Genomic DNA, 20,654 nt, shown 5'->3' with positions numbered 1-20,654 from the left:
TTACACCTCTCCACCCCTTGAGAGGAGATAGCATTGCTTTATGATCTCCGTTACCAGTCACTTTGGCTGTGTCACTCTGGGTCTTATTTTCTCCTTCACGCTTCTTTAATCACTGGATCAAATACCAGCTTTTGTCCTGTTCTTCAGAATTTAGCATCTGTCATTCATCTGGTCTTTCACACTGAAATATCAAGTCTTATATTTATTAACTGTAATTGCAGAGCAGTATCTATTTCCTGGCTACCACACATGCCAACAGCTTTACCTTGTTTTGTCTTCCTGAGGACTGGGGCACAAATGTTATGGAACCAGTTGCCAGACTGCCCAAATAAGGAGAGGTCCAAGCAGAACTGTGGAAGCCACACTTGGCTCTCTAAAGCAGCTAATTAACACTCACTGACTTTCTGTAAGGCAGTAATTGAGTTTGCCATTAAAGTATGAAGAAACGCAGCTAAGTCAAACGTCTACTTTATGCAATCCATTCGTTCAAGTCCAAGCTGCAGCCAGAAAATCTTTATTGGTCCTAACATTATACACAGTTAAAGCAGTTTATTTAAAAATCTTTTAACATAACATACACACATCACAAATGATAAATCAAGTGACAGTGCTCATTTCATAAGCCTGATTTACCACCATTTCCTGCTGCATGTCATGTGACTAGCTGAGCAGGTGCTTTGGGGACAGAAAGGGTTGACCACTATAATATCTGTACTGACCACCCTAGCAATGTCTGTGACAAGCTGCAGTCCTCTTTTTTATGGCAAAGCCCTCGAAGACACTTATCTCAATAGCTGCAATTACAACAGGTGATTCTCTAATCCTAGCAAAGATGTGAAGCATGACTGAGCAGCTGCATTAAAGTGGAATGGGTTGGAAAACCAACAGGGGCTCCCTGTGGAGGAGGAAGCAGTTGTACATTAACTGTATAACATTAACTGAGCTTTGGTCACATTTCACTACTAAGTATTTAAAAAGAACCTCACTCTGCAGGGCAGGGAATCACTGGTTATAGGTGCATATTTATTAAAAGTGAATGGAACCCTTCCAGTGAAATATGCCTCCATTCTTTCTTACTGGTAGCAGGTTCATATATTTGGTGCACTGGCCAGCAATACTATATATAAACTCAGCTCTGCCACTTAAGCAGTCATTTCTTGCCAACAGCCAACAAAAAGTCCAAGAAGTTTGGCTTGTATTCTTCAATATAGAAAAAGTAGATCACACAGATGGTTCTCTCCTTGCCGCTAGGACATGTTCTATCAGGTTCCCAAAAGGATTGCTAAATCATGAGCTGTAAGTTCTAATAATTGCATTCTCTGTAAGAATGCAAATATGAATCTTTCAAAATATCACTTGCAGCATCAGCTAGTGCTTGCATTTCAGCAGAAATACCATTCTGTTTCTAGGGCTTAATTACCAGTCCAGACATTTTTGTTTTGGACTGAATATTTCAGCACATGTGATCACAGCAGAAGCAAGTTTTCTAGAAACTTTTTTTTTTTTTAAATTGGTTTGGCCATTACACGAAGGCAAAAAAAGTCTTAACCTGTAATACTAAATAGCCTGTTTGGCAAGCTGTCCATTCACATAGGTTAATCCATTCCTTTATTACACAGAGGATTCAAACACAGCCACTGCACGTGAACAGTAAGATTTTACCACTGAAAACATGGGAGAATTTTTAGCACACGCACAACAATGTATTAATTAATACCAAACAAAGCCAAAGTCATTCTATTCTGGCAGGCTGATTTTCTGAAACAGAAAATGAATCACTCTGGAAGAGCCCCCATTAAGGAGGGATAGTCTACCACGTTAACAGCCCCAGCAGAACTCTGCTCATATGCTTAGCCAGACTCTGAAGCAGCAATTGCTCGGGTGAGCTCATTTCAGTATAAACAGAATGTTAAATTGCAATATCGGTTAACAAACAATAGCACTGGCATATAGAAATTACCACAGATGAGCCATCCTTAATTATGGACCCCATGCACTAGAAAAAACAAAAAACTAACAGCATCCTGCCAGGTTCCAGCACAGTCAGTCAGGCCTCCTTACCAGGAGGGCTTTTTTTTTTTTTTTTTGAAGAGGACAAAGCCAGTCACGCTCTTGTGAGAGGCACTGAAGTTGTCCAGGAATAGCTGCAACCTTGACTGTATTTATCCCTGACCTTGCACTTTAACCCAGCCCAAAACTTATTTCTTCTCACATACTTTTTATGTATTATTGCTTTCACACAGTGTTCTGAGTCACTACCTGGGTTGTAGCTGCTCTTGAAGCCAATAAGTATTTCTTTATGACGAAGATAATGGAATAGTAAGGAACAAAAGGAATGCTGCTTTTATCTTCCCAACCACATGTATTAATTGGGATCAGAATCCATTTTGGGAAGTGGTACCTTCTTTGAGCAAAGTAAAGATGATAAGACAGGCCTCCCACCCGAGGAAGAGTGCATTAGAAGTTTTAGGTCTTCCTAGAAGAATTGAAACTGTTTTAAAACAACAGTTAGAAATATTAAAAAGCCCAAGAACTGATGACCAGCTCTCAAAAAATGAGACAATACCCATGGAAAACACAGCCTCTTAAGGAGGCATGTACATACTACTTAATTATTTCAAAGTGTATTTCAGCACACTCCTTTTACACACCAGTCTACTGCAAAGCAACTGCTTGGAAGACAGGAGTAAGAACTAGACCAGTAAGACGCATCAGGCTGGTTCAGTTCTTCACACCACTCATCAAAAGGAAATCCATGGCACCCAAGGAGTCACTTGCTTGGGGTGACAGGGGGGTGTACACTCAGAGATCTCCATCTTGCTCTTGCTGTAGGATACACAACACTGACTTGTGTAGGATTCCACACTCTTGCAGGGACTTTGTAAGGTCAGAAAAGCTCCTCCTAGGCACTTCCATAGTTTCAACACTGCAGTGTTTGTACTTGGTGGTATTCTTTTTTTCTGCCACAGCAAGGACTGTTTGAAGGGTATCTGTAGGCTTGAAATGATGTTCAAATCTCTGACCAGAAGGAGACCTAACAGCAAGCAGCAGTCTAGGCTCTTTCTTGGATGGCTCCTCCAAGTTTAAAACCAGCAATGAAGTACTTTCTTCTCTGGTTTTTCTTAGGGGCTTCTCAAATGTGAGGGACTGAGCACATGAGCTAACCCCTACATTCTCAACTGTGCTGGTGAATACTGCTTCTCCAGTACAAGCTTTGGTTTCTTGCTTCTCTTCCTGTCTGTTACTCATTTTCAGTTTGTTGGTCTGCTCAGTCACTGTTTCCACAGCATTCTTCCCCAGACCCTTCCTGCTGATGGAAGGAAGCACTCTGTACTTATTTAGGGAAGAGGAGGTCCTCAGAGGCACCTGTTGGAGGAGCTCTGGGATTTCATCAGGTGACACCTGGCCTGGTTGGTAGGATGGCTTTGTAGAGGATGCTCTCTGACTGCTTGCTACTTCATAGGGAGTTGCCGGCTGAGGGGAGGATGGCACTCTGTAAGAACAGGCCTCCACACTATGAGAGTAGTTCAAGCTTGATCTGGTACGTCCCTTGGCAGATTTCGGTCTGGTGACGTGCATATTGATAGTGTTTGACTGCCAAATGAAAGTTCCTGCAGTGCTTGAAGGGGTGTTGCATTCAGGTGGTGCTATATTCAGACGTGCTGCTGTGGCCATTGCTTCTCAAGACACCTGTACACAGGGTGGCAGAGGGAAGGGAATAGTTATAGGAATCAGCAAAAAAGAAAACCCTATAAAGCATTTAATTTCATGGGCATATCACATTGTCACACCGCATCCTGTTTAATATTACAGTAATGCATTTTGGCATGTGCTGATTCTCTGCATAAGGACATAGCAATGATACTCTTCTGTAAAGTCAGGTATAGAGACAACGGAATATAGTCCCAGATGCTGGCTTCATACCAAGTCAAGATTCTATTGTGTGTGAAACATCCTTTTTAGGTCCGTAAATACAGCAAACACCTATTGTGTTGTAGATGCAAACAGAAGTGCCTCGCCTCCAGAGGGATCCCAAAGGGCTTTACAAGATACACACTTAAAACATGATGCAGTTATATCTGTGCTGAAGGGCACAATAGCAGTGTGTGCCACAGCAGGGGAGGAAAGTGGTGATTAAAGACATCAGGGCAGTAAAAAAATGCCATAAAGTAGTCACGCAAAGCAAACAGAATCTTGTTTTTTCATATCACACAAGAGAGGCCTACAAGTAGCATTCACCTGGATAAACAGGTTGACTGCATAAGTCAACTAAGATGCAAACTACAGCTTTTGGGGATCTCAACTTGTAAAACCACTTGGAAGAAAAGTTACAAATCTATCTATATGCCACACTTTATGCCAGTGCTTACTGGGCACAGAAAATGCATAAGATGTTCCAAAAAGGCCATGTGTGCTTATTGTTCTTCAAGGATTTAAAATAAGGGAAGTCATTATTTATGTTCATTGATGGGATATGTTATTTATCTGTCTTACTAGAGCATCTGACAACCCCAACTGAGCTCAAAACCCATTGCACTAGGCACCACACAAACACACGTGAAGAGACAGTAACTGTACCAGACAGCTACTTAGTTCAATAGACAGGGGTAGGAAGATCAGAACAAGTACTGTTACCCCTGCTTTACAGAGGGGAAGCCAAGCTGCAAAGAAACTAGAGGGGTTTCTCAACACTGCCCAAATCCTTGCAAGAGCCAAGAACTGAACCCACATGTCAAGAGGCTGAGCCCAGTGCCTTAACCTACAATCTATCCTCTTTAAGGAGGAAATTCCCCCTACCTCATCTAAGTCAGTGGCACAGCTTCACTGACTTTATGGCTTGTATTTAGTAATATTTTAAAAATTTAAGTTCCTAATTAATTTCACTTCTTATTAAGAGGATTGCAAGGAAGAACAGAAAAGTGCATGTACTAATCTGCATGTTCATAACAACAGCTTTCCATGGTATGACTCCAGCTATAAAGAACTTACGACACAACCCAAAGTCTTCAAACATATGCTAAGGGGCACATCTTGCCTTCTATCTTTAGTGGCTCCAAGTAGCATCAAGGGAGTGACTTCATGGGCGACTTTGTAAAGCAGCGGGTGAGGCAACCACCACAGGGCCAACACAGGGCCTGAACCAGAAAACTTGAGACCTAACTTCAACTAAAGAGGTACATAATACAGTCACCAGAGCATACATATGCTTGCTGCTGCCTTTAGGAAGTGTTTCCAGGATCAAGCCCTAAATCACAGAAGGAAGAAAACAAAAGGAGAGGAGTACAGGAGAAATTAATATTAAGCAAATAAAAATAACAAACCCTCTATTATATAGCTGATAAATCCTACAACTGGGCAAGAAAAGTGAAAAAGAAACAGCATAAGGGCAGATTTCAGCAGCAGAAAGCAAGGGGAAAGGAGATATTTGGAGGAAGACAGGTTGCATGCCTGGTGCATAAGGAGGAGGATATTCACGAGAAATCTCCTAAGACTAAATTGCAAACACTTCTGTGGAGGGACTTTCAAATCAGTTTCACACTTGTCTCCTGAAGTTTCACAGGTTTTTAAAGCTCCTTTAAAACTAATCTAAAACCAGTTAGAAAACCATTCTTGTCCGTTTGAAAAAGGGCCGAGAGGAAATTATAAACAACACACTTTATTCCAGCGTTAGAAACTAATCGAACATAGCAGCGATTCATTGCTGTTTCTGCCCTGCAACCTAAGTTCCCAGTTTGGGACTTTTACGTGAAATCAGCTGCACTGTTAAAAGTCTCTTCTTTTAAATCCTTTGAGTCACTGCAGACATCTCGATACACTGAAGCCTTTTGCGAGCGATGACTCGAGAGATCAAAAGCTCATTGGCTTTCTACGCGTCGCCGCAGGGGCCTTTTGCTGCAGATGGAGCAAGATGATCATCGACTGGTCCAAACCTTCATCGCACGGAGATTAAATCTGCCCCACCAATGCAAAGCAGCCCCCAAGCCAACAACGCTCATCAAAGACTAATTGGCCATACATGGGGGGAATTACCCGGCAGCTCCAAGCCAAGATAACTTGGTTTGGCGGACAAAGAAACAACCAGCTTTCTGTGGAGCCCAGCTGGGAACCCCCCTGGCCGCCCCGAAAACAAGCGCCAGCATATCATGGGCATGCCCCCCGCCCCTGCCCCGTCACCCACCTTCATACTCCGGCACCTCCACTCAAGTGTGCAGCCCGTCCGTGCCAGCAAGCAGGACAGCCCTCCACATTCATCGACCGAACCGGGGCTGGAAAAAAAACAGACACCCACGGGCCTCCTGCTTAGCAAACGCCTGGCTCCTTCGCTGTTGCCCCTCTGGAAACGGAGCGGCGGTTCAGCACCGGTCGCTCGGGACCCACCCGTGGGCCATCACGGCAGGGGGCAAAGGCGCCACGGGTTGCTCGGGCCACCGCGTTCGCGACTGCAGGGGTTCATCCCTGCAGGCCGAGGCACGGCCCCCAGACCCCCCTGTCTGCTCCTTCCCCCGCAGACCCCGGCCCAGGGGCAGGATGGGGGGTCCCGCTGGGCGCAGCAAGGCCTTTGCGGGGGGGCTGAAGTGAGGGCGGCCCCGGGGACCCCGACGCTCACCTGCGCGCCAGCCCCGGCCCGCTCGTAAACAGCCCAGCGTTGCCACGGCAACCAGCCCCTCCCGCCAGACACTTCCGCCACTGACCGGAAGGAAGGAGCCTGCGCCGCTCCGACCCTGCCCTCGGCGCTGCGGTGCAGCTGGGGGGGGCGGGCTAGAGCGTCGCCCCCAGCACTATAGAGCGGGGAGTGGTTGCCTAGAGTTCCACCCCAGCACTATACAGTGGGGAGGGGTCGCTCCAGCGGGTGGCTGGCTAGCGTGTTGTCCCTGCTGTCTGCTCCAGTCCTCCAGGACATTCGTACACAGCCACCATGGGCCGCACGCTCGCCCTCTCTGAGCGGGAAGGAGGCTGTGTCTGGGCCCAGTGGCTGGGCTCTGCTCATGTCTCTGGGCAGGTTGGCTGGGCAGCGCCCGCTGGATATCCTCGAGCGGCCCTCCTGCCCTGTCCTCTCAGTTGTCCCCCCGCCAAATTGGCTGTTGTGTTTCCCATGGTGCCCTAATGAAGGCAAGCTTGCTGTTTTCCTGGCAGGCCTCATGTAGGCACAGCAAAGGTCACGGGGTGCCCTGGTGACCTTGGTTCCTTCAGGCTCCCCTGCCACTACCACGTAGGCACAAGTCAGGCTACCCCTGGAGTCTCCAATCATGGAGGTTTTTAAGACCTCGGTAGACAAAGCCGTGGCTGGGATGATCTAGTTGGGGAGGGTCCTGCTTTGAGCGGGGTTGGACTAGATGTGACCTCCCGAGGTCGCTTCCCACCTGAATTTTCTATGATCTCAATCTATGTCCTCAACCGCATGCAGGTCTCTGAGCGGTGATGGACCGTGGCATTGTAGTGTGACGTGCGGGCTGTTTGGAGGAAGAAATGGAATCGCCAGTGACAGCCTAGTTTTCCGCTTGAGGTCCAGCAGCCCCAGAACCGTCTTCTGGCAACAGCCCTCGCTGTAAAAAATGGGCGCTTGGGTCTGTGTCCTGCCTGGCCAGGCCCTGGACACAGCAGTAGTGATGTTGCTGGTGTCCAACAGCTAGAAGCGGCGGCCCAGGCTATGGGAAAGCCGCGGAGAATTTCCTCATCTGCCTGGGAGGATGTCAAGCTGCCTCTCCTACCTGCTGGCTGCAGGGGATTCTTGAAGTGCTGTCTTAGATTCCACTTCACATGGCCCAATTAAATATTCATTGAGACAGAGAGTAAGCGTGGCCCCATAACCTAGTTGTGAGGGCACCTGAGAGCACAGAGACCTGCCTTCAAGCCCTTGTTTCGGTGCATACTTAATAGAAAATGCATTAGCTGTCATTGGAGTAGGGACTGGAGCACAGATATCCCCACCCTCCAGATGACTGGCCAAACCACTTGACTGCAGAGTTTTTCTTTCTCTGGCTTATGAATATTATCCTGTGCAAAGTGGAAACCTGGCTGGAGCATTCATGTGGGAGATGCAGGTTCAAATCCTGGCCATCTGAGAAGGGAACTGGTGCAAGTTCCCCACAGCCTTGGTGCATGCTAACCACTGAGCTACTGGATCAAATGCTGAGCGTGGATGCAGCCTCCTTTAGGTGTGTCTTGTGGCAAAGGGAAGGCACTCGAGGACACATGTCTGACTGAGGGGATACAGGCCCCTAAATCCCGGAGGGGACAGGGTATTTCCATTTGACTAGCTTAGCACCCTGAGTCCCTTTCTTAGGTGACAGGAATTGCCCCCAGCCGACCTAGATGCCCAACTCAAGGTCTTAAATTCCACTAAGCAGTAAGGCTACTAGAAGCTGCAGTGCCCAGTGTTGTGATGCTCTAGCACCACTGCAGATGCAGCCCTGAATGAACATAAAGGACCTAGTGCTGTGGCCCTTCTTGACCCTAAGCGAGGCTACCCATACAATTCAGTGGAAGTAAGATACTAGTTGATCTGGATCAGGGTGTCAGCATAAAATTAAGGTCTAATTCTCCTTTCACTTATGCCAGTTTTAAGTTGGTGTAATTCTGCTGTCTTCATTGGAGTTACTCCTGATTAATATCAGCAACATGAAAAAAATCAAGTGTATTAGCTTAAGAGACACTGAATTTGGAGACCTAAAGTTACTTGTCTGTGTCTCTTTAAAATTATTCATTTCTGATACATGCCAGCGAGTTGTCTAATCATGTAGCTTTCTTCTGGTTTGCATTCTGTTTGGTCTGTCGGGGGACTAAAATAGTTCCTTGTATATGCTTAAGGTTGTATCTTTTTACACTGCTCAACTACAAAGCACACCTGACTCATTAGGTTTTATACCTTTGCTGTCCAAAACCCATCTGTTCTGACACTATTGACATTTTGATATCTTTGAACTTCTTTCTCCTTTGTATACCTCTCCTGTTAACCAAATGCGTTCCCCACGAATAAATATAGACCACAATTAAAACCGGGCTGGTTATAAAAGAAACAAGACAGAGACCATACATAATCAATAGCAGGGCTCTTGGCCCAGCCAATAGAAGATCAAGGGATCGCTACGCATTAAAAATATATGATGAAATATTGCTTATCAGCAAATGAATTACACTGAACATATGTGTCAGATCAAAACATCGCAGAAGCCTAGACATGTTCAAAGTCAGCGATATCCTTCAAGCACCTCTAAATAAATGTTTTCTTTCCCTTCCCCGATGCTCAAATGTTTCTGTTGATCATCTCTATTTGCTTGCTTGGTTGAAAGCATATTTTATGAGTTTTCAGCGTAATAACAAACTTCCCCCAAATCATATTTAATGTCCAAGTTAAGGATTCAGTTCAGATACAACTCTGAGGAGACGGTCTAGGTCTGTGTGCGGTCTATCCTCAGGACTGACATGGCAATGAAAAGTCTCTTGCTAATTGCTGTGTTCCTCATCTGCTGTAAGCACAGAAAACTCTTTCCTATGGGAATGTAGAGTGAGGCCATTAAGCTCCCAAATACTTGTAGTCCAGGGATTCACTTTATTCAACCCATGATATCTTTTTTAAAACAAAATAATAATTGTGTTAGAGCTCAAATTTATCATATTTTCTATATGTTAGGAGGTATAGCGGCATGATTGTTCCCATTTTACAGATGTTGAAACTAAGGCAGAGGTTGTGGGGTTGATTTAAACAAATGCTGAGCACCCATAACTGCAATTAAATTCAGTGGGAGCTGGGTACTTAATACTGGTCTGAGGCCCATACAGCAGAGCTAGTGTCAACCTTCATGGCTCTCCAGTCTATACTCATGCCTCTGGAAAATTTCCAGAGAAGGGCAAAGCTTTTCCTTAAAATTGTCACTAAGAACCTAATGGCTTGTAGAGTTATTAAAATAAATATCCACGGAAAGTAGTAAATTCCCTTTCACAGCCAATTCTTGAGTTCAGGGTTTTGTGTTTCCCCTGCAACCATCGATAACATCACATTTCCTGGACCATCGCAGCTACAACACCACTCCAGCCCTATCACATGCACTTAAAACAGAGCACCAAGCTGTTTATTTTATATGCTATCAACAACAGCTACTAGGAGAGTCTTGAACTCATGTCCTGGGAGAAGAGTGAAGAGAAAACAGATGGATGAAGCTTGTGTTTGTTGGCAATTAAACGCACCTTATGCTGCTGCTTGGGGGCATTTTTTTAAACTTGATAATTTCTCTGTAATACTTCCATTTTGAACATCAGCCTCAATCCTTTTCAGGGATTGCTTCCCTTTGCTGCTAAATTTACTATTCCCCTTTGTTCTTTTGAAGATGTGGTTCTGGCACATGGGAATGCCATACAATTTGGGAAAATGATCAAAGCCACAACTGGGAAAAATGCTTTACTGTCCTATAATAAGTATGGATGTTTCTGTGGACTAGGTGGAAAGGGAACTCCAGTGGATGCTACTGATAGGTGAGTAGTACCAGGAGCACCATCATTTTAAGTGGCTGCAGACAACATGCTTAGGGGCATGAGATGACTATCACATACCTAGCATCAGGAAGATATGCAGATTATTTTGTAATTGCCCATTATTACCTAGTGCGGGCTGCAGTCTGCTAGTCCTGGTAATTCACAGTCCTATTCAGGCACACAAACGTAACTGTCTTTAGAAAAATGGATGCTTTGCTGACAGCCTGGGAAAGTCCACCAGAAAAGGATTGGTGATGATGGGAGTTAAGGTGTGTATTTGTGTAAAGCCCTTTATATGTCCATCATTAGATACTTATAAGACGGCACTGAATAAAGGTTTGCTCAGCATATTTGGGTATGCATGTGTCTGGGTAGGAAGGAATGTGGATTATGGTTGTCTTTGGAGTTAATGTTGCATTAACAGGCAAAGCACAGTTCCTTAAAATAAGTTTTTAGCCCAGTCAGGGGGAGCAGGGGCCAGATGAATGGAAGTTTGCACAAGTAAGGAGAGTCCAATATAGACATTCTCTTCTGTGTATAATCCAGGGGGGATTCTCAGCCCTTGTAACCAGGGCCTGACTGCAATGTGGGTTCTCCCTCAAGGTGCTGCTATGCCCATGACTGCTGCTACAGGAGGGCTAAGCAAAGGGGGTGTAAAAGCCCTGTAATTATTCGGTATAAGCAGAGAATCAGCAAAGGAAACATCACCTGTCGTGAGTATTTTTCTCTTCCATAAACCAATTGTACTGCAGTTTCTTTGACTGGAACAAAGCCAGGAAGGTCCAAAAGTGGGGAAATTATTCCAAGGGCTAGACTAAATGTAGTCCAACTACTTACAGTATGCAGTCAATGTGGGCTCCAGCATTGCCCACCTGCTTTTTAACAGACAATCAAACTTATAGGATCTTGGCAATTAATGGCTGATCATTTCTGGCCAGCTCAGAGCTCGATGCAAGCTGCGTGCATGGCAGGCACTAATTTAACACCGTTCCTTGACCTACGTGGAAAAGGAAAGCCAGCTGCCTATGTAAGGATGCTGTTGCCCAAACCATCCTGGCCTTTAGTATTGACAGAGGGTCACTCTTTTCCCCCAGACTCATTGATAATTGGGTATAGGTGCTATCCCAAATTCAAGAATCAACCATTATCTGTCTCTCCATCTGTCTGTCCCACTGATATATATACATGGTGACAGATATATAGTATAAAGAACTAAGCTGACTGATAGGTACACATAGGGTTATACACACAAGTTATACACACAAGTGCATATACTGTTTTGTAGAAACGACGAATGTGTTCACCAGGAAATCTGTGACTCAGTTTTGGCCTCTTGTATCTCTTTTTCTTGCTACTCTTGCTTGACAGCTGAGAGCAAGTGAGAATCCAGAGCTACATTATCATGGGGGCAGGATGTTGTGATGTATCTGGAGTTCAGTTACATGGGCTGTGCAGCTGACTAGCAAAAGCAGCAAGTGGACTGTAGGGGGGATTGTATTGCAAAAGGAACAAGACAGATGCTGCTTAATAAAGTGACACTCTACATGCTGCCAACTCCATGATAGACAGATCCTCGGATTAGATTAGATCTAGATGTCTGCCTGCCATCCACAACTATTGCAGTGTCAAGCTAACGCTCCACTAGGAGTCAGCTTTGCACCATACATTTACATCTCAATGTTTTATTGCACTGCAAACTTATTTGCTGAATATTAAATTGTCACCATCTACATGTGCATGGCAATTAGGGCACAGTAAACTAATTTACTGTGCTGCTGGGTAGTCCCATCAGATAAAAGTGGTATCCAGCAGCACAGTAAATTACTGTGCTTAAACACACATGTAGACAGTGACATCGGGATTAGTTTACTCAGATTGAGCTGGAGTATATATTCATTCGTACTACTTGCACGTGTAGACACACCCAATGAGCAGAATCAGTTTACTGCTCCAAGTAATTTGCTCCACCTGTGTCAGAGAGGAGTGGTTCCCAATCCCTAAACTGCTAGGACTGGGATTAGCAGGGATCTCCACCTAACTGGGTTGCCTGTGCCCCTGCAAATCTGTACCACAAGGTACATTTGTGGTGGCTGATCCACAGATCTGAATACTCTGTGGGAACATTTGCTAGTCTGTGTATGCTGGAAGCCTGACTCTGGTCACAGAACTGCACAGTGACAGAGGTGATGATGGCCATGTGAGCAGAGCTGCTAAAGATCGTTGTGTGTCTGTTTCTTCTAGTCAATGCCCCCAACTCCTGCAAAAGAGAAGTTTGCGAATGTGACCGGGCAGCTGCCTTATGCTTCAAGAGCACTCTGAGAACTTACAAGAAGTCCTACCTCTTCTATCCAAGTAAGAAGTGCGGAAGAAAGAAACTCACCTGCTGAGGAGGAGTAGGAGACAGGCTGCTTTGTAGCTGGTGATTGGTTTTGTTCATTTCTAAGGGAGAAATTTAAACAAGGAAGACCTGAGTCTGGACCCTGCCAAGGATTCTCTTTGGAGCCATCCTTTCAGCCCAGACCAGGAGCCGTCCCTGGGAATCATGTCTAAATAACCATAAGGGAAAATGGAGCCCCTCTTGTAGTCTGATATCTCCAATATGCGTAACTCACCCTCCCTGGAGGGGCACCAGCTTTTGTTTCTCAGCTTTTCCTTCCTTTCCTACTTGTCTTGGCTTCCAGCTGGGATAAAAATAAAGAGATTGCAGCTGAAAGCCCTTCAGTGTTTCCTGGAAGACTGAAAAATACAACAGTCTCCTCGCTGTCTTTAGTAGCAGTAACCAGCCGAAGTAGAAAGTTGGGAGTGGATGAGTTGCTGGTCGCATGCCGACTCTCTCTGTGGCTTAGGCCCTCCACTTCTCTGACATCCAGGCCAAGGGACGGAGAAGAGGGGATCAAGAGGAAGAATGTGGAGGGTTGGATACAGAAATTAAAACTCCCATCATACAGGGAAGCCCTTTTGCTCTGCATAGGAGCCAGAGCCACAACATTCAGATCTGTATATAAGGTTCACTCCACTCACCACTGAAATACCTCCATCTCTGCATAGAGACCCCTCACCTATGTAAATGCTCACACCGCCACTGTATCTTCTCTCCCCAGTAAGAATCTGGTCAGGAGTCTGCCAGGAGGGCATTCCCGCATGCAGACAGACACACTGCCAGGGTCTGGGGGCATGGCCGTAGAGGCTCCCACACACAGGGGCAGTGCTGGAGTGGAGAGTCTCACACTGACACTGATAATGAAATGTGTCGGTCATCTCAGAGACCAAAGAACTCAGCCTTTTCTGCATTTCACCTGAACACACAAATAGTCACACACAGGAAACAAAATGTTCGTGCAGCACCTGGTGCAAAGGGACTATCCTACTCATCAGGGCTTTTGCAATATACGCTTAGGCTGTACCTACCTGACCCTGAGCGAGAATAAGATGAACTTGAACACGGAGGGAGCCTTGCCAACACAGAGCAGCTGGGGATGTGGATGACACCATAGCCTTGCCTTCCATTTTTCAGCGTCTAGCAGAGAAAGGAAGTCAGCACTTTCCATGCCTCAGTGTTATTCCTGGCTGGACTGCACTCCAGGAGTTTTCCATAGGGAACAGCCATTGCTGTGCAACTAAGAGATCTGTTCCCCCCGAATAACTTTAGCTCCAAGTCCTTCCACAGCCAGGGCACTTGCAAATAGGCAATGGTCAAAACTGCAAAAGAGTGGAGAGAGCTTTTCAGGGAAAGAGTTTGCCTCCAGCAATGTCCTACCCCTGACCCTTTGCCGCAGGTGTGGAGAGGTCAAGACAGGCAGAGCTGCATAAAGCCCAGATCACACACACGTTGGATCTAACTCAGTGCAGGGAGAGAGGACAACCTAGTGTTCAAGCTGCCGAGCTCAGGTGACAGTTTCTATCCCCTGCTGTCACAGACTTTCTGTATAATCTAGGCAATTCACTTAGTCTCTGTGCCACGTTTCAGCCTTTGTAAGGCGAGGATCCTGGCAGTGGCCTACGTCACAGGGCTGTTGTGAGTTGTAAAGAAAAATGTGTCGATGACTGCAAGGTGCCAGGATACGCTGCACACAACTGATCTGCTGGCCCTGTTTTCTGAATCCCAGCTGTTTGCTTGACATCAAAATATTTCCACAATCTCGGCAATATCGCCAGTCTGTACTTGGATCCATCCAAGTCCATATTTTGGTATGTTCATCATACAGGCTTAAAGCAGATGACTCAAGCAGCTCCCGCGGTCTCTAGCATGGCTGCTGTTGCTGTGCTGACAGGTGCCACCTGCTCTGCCCACCAGTGGTAGTGAGTGATGGATGGGGCACAGGGTTCGTAGGGGTCAGCACTGACTGCCATGATTGCCAAGGTTTCCACATGTCTGCAGAAACCTGAGGAAGAGACAGACCATGGTGTCACGGCACTGCTGCAGCCAGAGCAGCTCCAATAGATCCCACCAGCTGCAAATACAAGAGATCACACAAGACCCTGGGAAATGCTTCCTGAGTCTTGGAATAGCTCCAGGCTAAAGTCTTTGGTGTGGACACTACCAGCAATGCCAGCAGCTTCTGAGGGAGAGGGGCAGCCAAGTCACCCAGCAGCACTGCCCTTTCCTTTCTACAGGCCTATAGCAAATGGTCGAAGTACATTAGCAGCCACATGGGTGTTTCTTGCGGCTGTATATGACACCCAGCTGGTTGGCAAACCCTCATCTTTGTGAGAGCTGCAGGACTTCACACCAAGAACCATCCAGACTCTACTGTGCTCTCAACCCAGAGGGGGCTGGAGGGTGCAAAGATGGGCAGTGCACACCGTCTCCAACACTGTCCATTGGACTCAGCAAGGAGAAGAATCACACTGAACATTTCTACCTCTCTCTTCCACCCAGCAACCTCTCCTCTGGTCCTCAACCTCTGTCCTTCCAGCTGCCCCTCTCTGACACTCCTCAGCCCCACTCTACAGCAGGGCCTATAATTCTCTATTGATATCATCAGCCATTGTCCCGTATATCAGCAATCCCTCGCAGTTGAGGTTGATTGTCTTCCATGACTGCTTTATCTGTGGGTCCAAAGATGGGTGACGAGGTCAATCCAGGAGCGACAGACTCTGTTGTGACTAAGTCACCGGCACGGTGGGTGGCTCTGGATTCTTGATTCAGTCTATGACACACTGGTTCTTGCATTCATCTGTCTCCTGCTGTCATGGTAAGGTTTCAAAGAACTGAGATCCTTCCAGCAGACTCTTCCTCCATTTGGAGCAGTCCTGGGCAATAGTCATCTCCCATGAGTTAGTTGATGTCCATGTTACCGGGGTATGAATTACACTTTGACTCTTGCGGGGGTCTGCAAAAATTTAAACTGGTTCATTGATTACCAAGTCCACCTAAGCAAAGGAGCAATCCAATTGGAGACACCTCTAGGTTATGATTGTCAAATCTTACAGGGGGGCTCTCATCTCTTATGTGTCCCCACTGAGCTTCCCCTTAATTCGCACTCTGCGTTTTTTCAAGCTGGCCTTGAGGACATCCTTGAAGTGCTGTCTCTGCCCTTCTGTACCACATACCCCTGGCATCAGTACCTAAAATGAGAGTGCGTGCAAGTCTATAAGTAGCAAGCACAAGGGTCCTTGGGAATACCAATACAGGCTTGGTAAGTGGGGCACACTGGTAAGTGAATGGGTAAACTCCTGCCTCCACCAGAGGATTTTTGCACTGGTATCAGATGAGGCATGATTTCACTCGGTATGGTTTTGATCCCTTGATTGTCCACATATTTCCAAACCCCACTGAAGTTGTTGGGAAGACTCTAGTCAGGGCTTCATTGAAAGGTTATTGTTTTTTAATCATGAAGCTGACCGTAATTACTTGGCTGATATTTATATTTTCCTTGCTCTGTTGTTGTCTCTTGCATTGTCTTGTCCCATGTTACTTTGGTGAATGTATTGCCACCAGATCCAGAATAAATACATTTTGCATTCAGAAATCAAACCAAATAAATACTAATAAATAAAAAAGGACTCCCTGCTCAGTAATGCCAAATAATTCGTGCCCGGAGCAGAACCAAAGGGATTGGCTTGTCTAAACCTTTTTAAAAAAAACACCTGGGACCCACGAGGGGCTGCCCAGTACACAGCAAAAGATCAGTCTCATCTGACAGCAAGAAGAAATCAGGCAGAGGAGTCGGAGAGGGTCGCCTCACCAGGGCACTGCAGAACTGCTGCTAAGGGCTAAGAAAACCCACCTCTCGAGGGAAACAAGCAAGAGTTGCTGCTGCAATGTGCCTGGTGCTTGGCAAGTGCATAGTTGAGGTCGCCTTAGGCAATGACACCTTCTCTCAGTTTGTCACATAACATTATTTCCCAGTCACATGAAGAGGACCCAAATCCTTAGTCCCTTGGCTTCTTGACAGCATGCCTTTTCCTGGTTTATACAAGTCACTCTTCAGAGGCGAAGAACAGTGGTGCGCTCACGGGAAGAGCAGAGCAGTCTAGGCTCTCTATCTCATTAGCTTGGTGAGGAGGATCACACTGCTACCACCATCAGAGATCCTCCACTCCAGAACTTCATCCTCCTCAAAGGGCTTGCGACGCCCATGGAGCAGTAATACCCCTGGGACTCTTGAATCTTTGAGGTCCAGCTTGAAGAAAGTTTTTTAAAAGCTGAAATGCTAAGCCTTTTCCTATCCCTGTGGGAACCATGGAAGTGTAGTGGGTTTCTCTGAATGGTTTGCTGTCTTTGCATAGAAATCCCAAATCCTGGCTTACCTGAAGGATTGAGAGGATCTTTGGGACCTAGAAATGAGCTGTTACAGCTACAGCCATATCCTAACCTAGGAATCAGCATCTTTCCCCATCTCACACTGCTGCCAAGAAGGTTGCAATTCAGCTGTCAGCTTCCAGGTCTACTGTCTCACTCCAAAAACACACAGGTCAACACAGTCCTCCAGGGAAAGAAGGTAAGTCAGCACACTAGCTAAGCAAGGAGGGAAATAAAAAGTTATGACAATTTATTCTGAATTGTCTGATTCTCCCAGCCTGGTGAGCTCTTAAACCAACTGGTAAGGTTGACCATTCAAATGGCTTTGTGGTCTTTATTATTCTTTTACAAGACACAAAGTAGTACAAAAAGTACTTGACAGCATTTTGGTTATCAGCACACATTTTTTCAAACAGTTAAAAGAGTGTCCCGAACTCTCTTTGCAATGGTGCAGGGAACCAGTTGCAAAATCCTTGTTATACAAAACCTTAGCAGTAATCTTTTTCCAGGCCAACTGGAGTAAAGGCATTTTGGGAGTAAAGGCGCAGTGATAAATTAATTCCTGATTTACCAAGCGAAATTACATCAGGGATGGATTTGCCCTAGAGGCCAGTAGAAAATCATCCTTCAGTGCCATTTTCATTTATTTCTATTAAAGAAATTAAGTTTGGCAATATCTAAGGGGGGAGCTGGCATTCAAATTACATATGATGAATTTTGCCAGCAAAAATGTAACCAAGCCAGACACATATTTGCTGGTAACATATCAATCTAATGAAGTCCAGTTGGCTTGATGTAAAGCACAAATGAGGCTTGAAAAATCTGAGGGTGAGTTAGAAGCTTTCAATATTTTATTCCATTTCCTGATATTTAACTTACCCTGTAAATCATTCTCCCATGAGTCACACACACCGTCAGCTGGTCTGTGCATTTGGCCTATGAAACTGTGTCCTCAAGTAAACCCACTGTTACCGGACTTAATATTACACTATGGGTAGTGGCACTGAATTCATAACTGCTTAAAAAAGAATAGTCCATTCTCTGAAGGGAGCATTTATTGAACACAGCAATTTGCCACTTCAAGCACATGACAAAGAACATCAGGAAAAAGTTTGCCTAAGTTAAGACACAGCCCTGTAAGACACGGTGACACAACTTAGTCTAACTTAGAACGCAATATAATAAACCAAAAAAACCCAACAGAAAACCTTGCATAAGTCTTACTTAATCCAGAAGGGGAAAGTGTCTCCTTACATCCAGGTATTCAGAAAGTCCTTCTGGGCAAACCTACACCTCCTTCTCCCCCTCGGGTGTCTTGACCATAGCAGACAAGGCTCTTTGGGTAGATGTGTTATTTTTTATTAGACCAACTAAATAATTGGAAAAATTGTTCTTTGCAAGCTTTCGGGTACAAACACCCTTCTTCGGGAATAGGGAGAGTCTGCTGGTGTTTTATGTGCTCTCCTGAGTAGAATAGAAGCCAATGTGCAAAATGCACGTCTGTGAAAATGCACATGCATGGCAATGAGGGTATGAGTGACCATAGCATGCTTTTCATGTATAGCATACCTCTCACCACCCATGCATTCAGCGTGTTTGTCTCTTAACAGGTATTCCAGTCACCTCTTACAGGTTCTGCTTTGAAATATAAATGTATTTCCCTGTGGTTACACCAGCCCAAACAGTCTGGGACTCTCCCCTGCTCCCTTAGCTGACTCCAGCACATCTACATGATGACTGCACCAGGTCTTTGCCAACACTCAGGCTAGTCATGTTTAATTCACACATTCTTGTGGCCACAGGTGGAAAAGTAGTAGCACTGCTTTGGACTGAGAAGCAGGAGAAAATGAACAAGGAAGAGTTTCAAATGAATATGAAGGAACTTTCCCAATGATGAAACCTACTTGATTGCAGGAAAGTCCCCAGACCAAAGGAGCCAGTGGAAAGTCTTCTTCTGGAGGCTGAGCAAGGCACTCAGATATAGCCAAGTGCCTCATCTCATCCATCTTCCATTGGGTGTCTTTCCTTTGAATTTATCAGCTGGGCCCAGCTGGTCTTTTCCAACAGTTCGCTCTGCCACAAGCTGGTGTGTTCAATGCAGGAATTTCTAGGTGAAATTCTATGGGAGGTCAGCGGTGACCATTTCTAGTCCCCTCCAACCTTATCATCCAAGAGCAGTGAAAATGTGGATACAGGGCCTAAAAGAGAATGAAAACAAGCTGGGATGGAAAGTGAGTTTAAAGACTTTAAGCCAGCAGGATGGAGTGTCATGCACTTGGAAATAAGCTTTCTGGAGCATGTTCCTCAGTCTCTCCAGCTGCACAGTGATAGACAGGGCAGAGCGCCTGAAAGGGCCAGTGAAATCCATGCCATCCTCTTTATTCTCACCGATGGGTATTGACACTGGCACTTGGAAGCAGAGCCCTTTACAGGACATGGCTTTCCCTAGAAGTAAACAGTATCTCGCAGGCTCCCGGGTTTGTCCTGCTTGCAACCGGAAGAAAGGGTGGCTCTCACATAGGAATACTGCAGCTTCCTCTAGCTCTGCTGATACATGCCAACTGAGGATCTACCCCTTGATGTATATATGCAAACCATAGGGTAAATGTGAAATAAATAACTAAGAACTTATAGCACAGACCCAGGCAGACTTCTATGCTTTGTTTCACAGAAACCTGTTTTGCAATGAGCAGGAGGAAGTCCCCTGTGCTGGCGCCTGTGGAGCTTCCAAACAAAGGTCTCTCTGTGCAGACCCATCCAATGGGCAGTGATATCGCTGGGTTTCAACTGATAAGAAGCATTTGGAAAATGATCACCAGTGTCTTAGGGCTTCCTGGTGTGAGCACAGAGAGAAGGCTTCCCCTTGGTGTGCCTGATTAGCTGTTCAGCCAGGTCAGAGCCCTGCCCTCCATCTTGATGTGACAACAATAATATTAATAATGGCACAGCTGGAACCCTTGGGAGATCTTTCTTTAAGGGGAGGAGGGGAAAAAAGGGAGAGAGAATATAGAGACTCATGGGGAAAATATGTCCTGACTGTGATGGAATGTATTGGGTGAAAGTCACCTCTCTGGCAGTGGCCAAGAAGGGACCTTGAGGTCCATTTTACTGGTGAAGGATAGACCGGAGTAGTGGATGGTTTGGTTCCTCCTCCTTCCAATCTAGCAAACATAGATTCATAGATGTTAGGATCAGAAGGGACATCAGTAGGTTATCGAGCCCAACCCCCTGCCCTGGGCAGGAAAGAGCCCTGGGGTCAGACGACCCCAGCCAGGTGCTTGCCCAGTTTCCTGTTGAAGACCCCCAGGGTAGGGGACAGCACCACCTCCCTTGAAAGCCCATTCCAGATTCGACCCACCTCATCACAACCTTTCTCCATCTCCTACAGAAACCAGGATGCAGTATAAATCCAGACGTGCTGGGGAATTTTCTGAAGCCC

At 45.8% G+C, this 20,654-nt stretch overlaps 2 protein-coding genes across 4 annotated transcripts; one reads left to right on the top strand and one right to left on the bottom strand.

Moving 5' to 3' along the window:
- Positions 1-499: 499 nt before the first annotated feature.
- Positions 500-6,721, bottom strand: UBXN10 (UBX domain protein 10). 3 transcript variants are annotated; one of them, XM_090024638.1, is made up of 3 exons: positions 6,608-6,721; positions 6,179-6,266; positions 500-3,690 (listed from the first exon to the last, which is right to left on the bottom strand). In XM_090024638.1, exon 3 carries the CDS (start codon positions 3,673-3,675, stop codon positions 2,803-2,805), a length of 873 nt encoding a protein of 290 aa, XP_089880764.1. In that variant the 5' UTR covers positions 3,676-3,690; positions 6,179-6,266; positions 6,608-6,721; the 3' UTR covers positions 500-2,802. The 3 variants fall into 3 exon arrangements, with proteins under 3 accessions (XP_089880764.1, XP_089880767.1, XP_089880765.1); XM_090024641.1 differs by having other exon boundaries at positions 6,693-6,721; XM_090024639.1 differs by lacking the exon at positions 6,608-6,721 and having other exon boundaries at positions 6,179-6,597.
- Positions 6,722-9,429: 2,708 nt separating this feature from the next.
- LOC149854486 (acidic phospholipase A2 PLA-1-like) lies at positions 9,430-12,857 on the top strand. Its single transcript, XM_090024667.1, has 4 exons — positions 9,430-9,469; positions 10,326-10,470; positions 11,074-11,183; positions 12,712-12,857. The coding sequence occupies exons 1-4, from the start codon at positions 9,430-9,432 to the stop codon at positions 12,855-12,857; spliced, it is 441 nt and encodes a 146-aa protein (XP_089880793.1).
- The last annotated feature ends 7,797 nt before the right edge of the window (positions 12,858-20,654 follow it).

Source organism: Crocodylus siamensis, chromosome 12 (genome assembly GCF_052110815.1).
Source record: "Crocodylus siamensis isolate JL-2025a chromosome 12, ASM5211081v1, whole genome shotgun sequence".
In the NCBI taxonomy this organism is placed as follows: domain Eukaryota; kingdom Metazoa; phylum Chordata; order Crocodylia; family Crocodylidae; genus Crocodylus; species Crocodylus siamensis.
Note: the sequence above shows the minus strand (reverse complement) of the source record. Positions and strands in the feature narration are given on the sequence as shown.

Bases quoted from the DNA above. Each gene is read 5' to 3' on its own strand.
- UBXN10 (XM_090024638.1), bottom strand. From the start codon at position 3,675: ATGGCCACAGCAGCACGTCTGAATATAGCACCACCTGAATGCAACACC.
- LOC149854486 (XM_090024667.1), top strand. From the start codon at position 9,430: ATGAAAAGTCTCTTGCTAATTGCTGTGTTCCTCATCTGCT. The intron at 9,470-10,325 runs GTAAGCACAGAA...GTTCTTTTGAAG, and splicing joins TGCTGTGTTCCTCATCTGCT to ATGTGGTTCTGGCACATGGG. The intron at 11,184-12,711 runs GTGAGTATTTTT...TGTTTCTTCTAG, and splicing joins CAAAGGAAACATCACCTGTC to TCAATGCCCCCAACTCCTGC.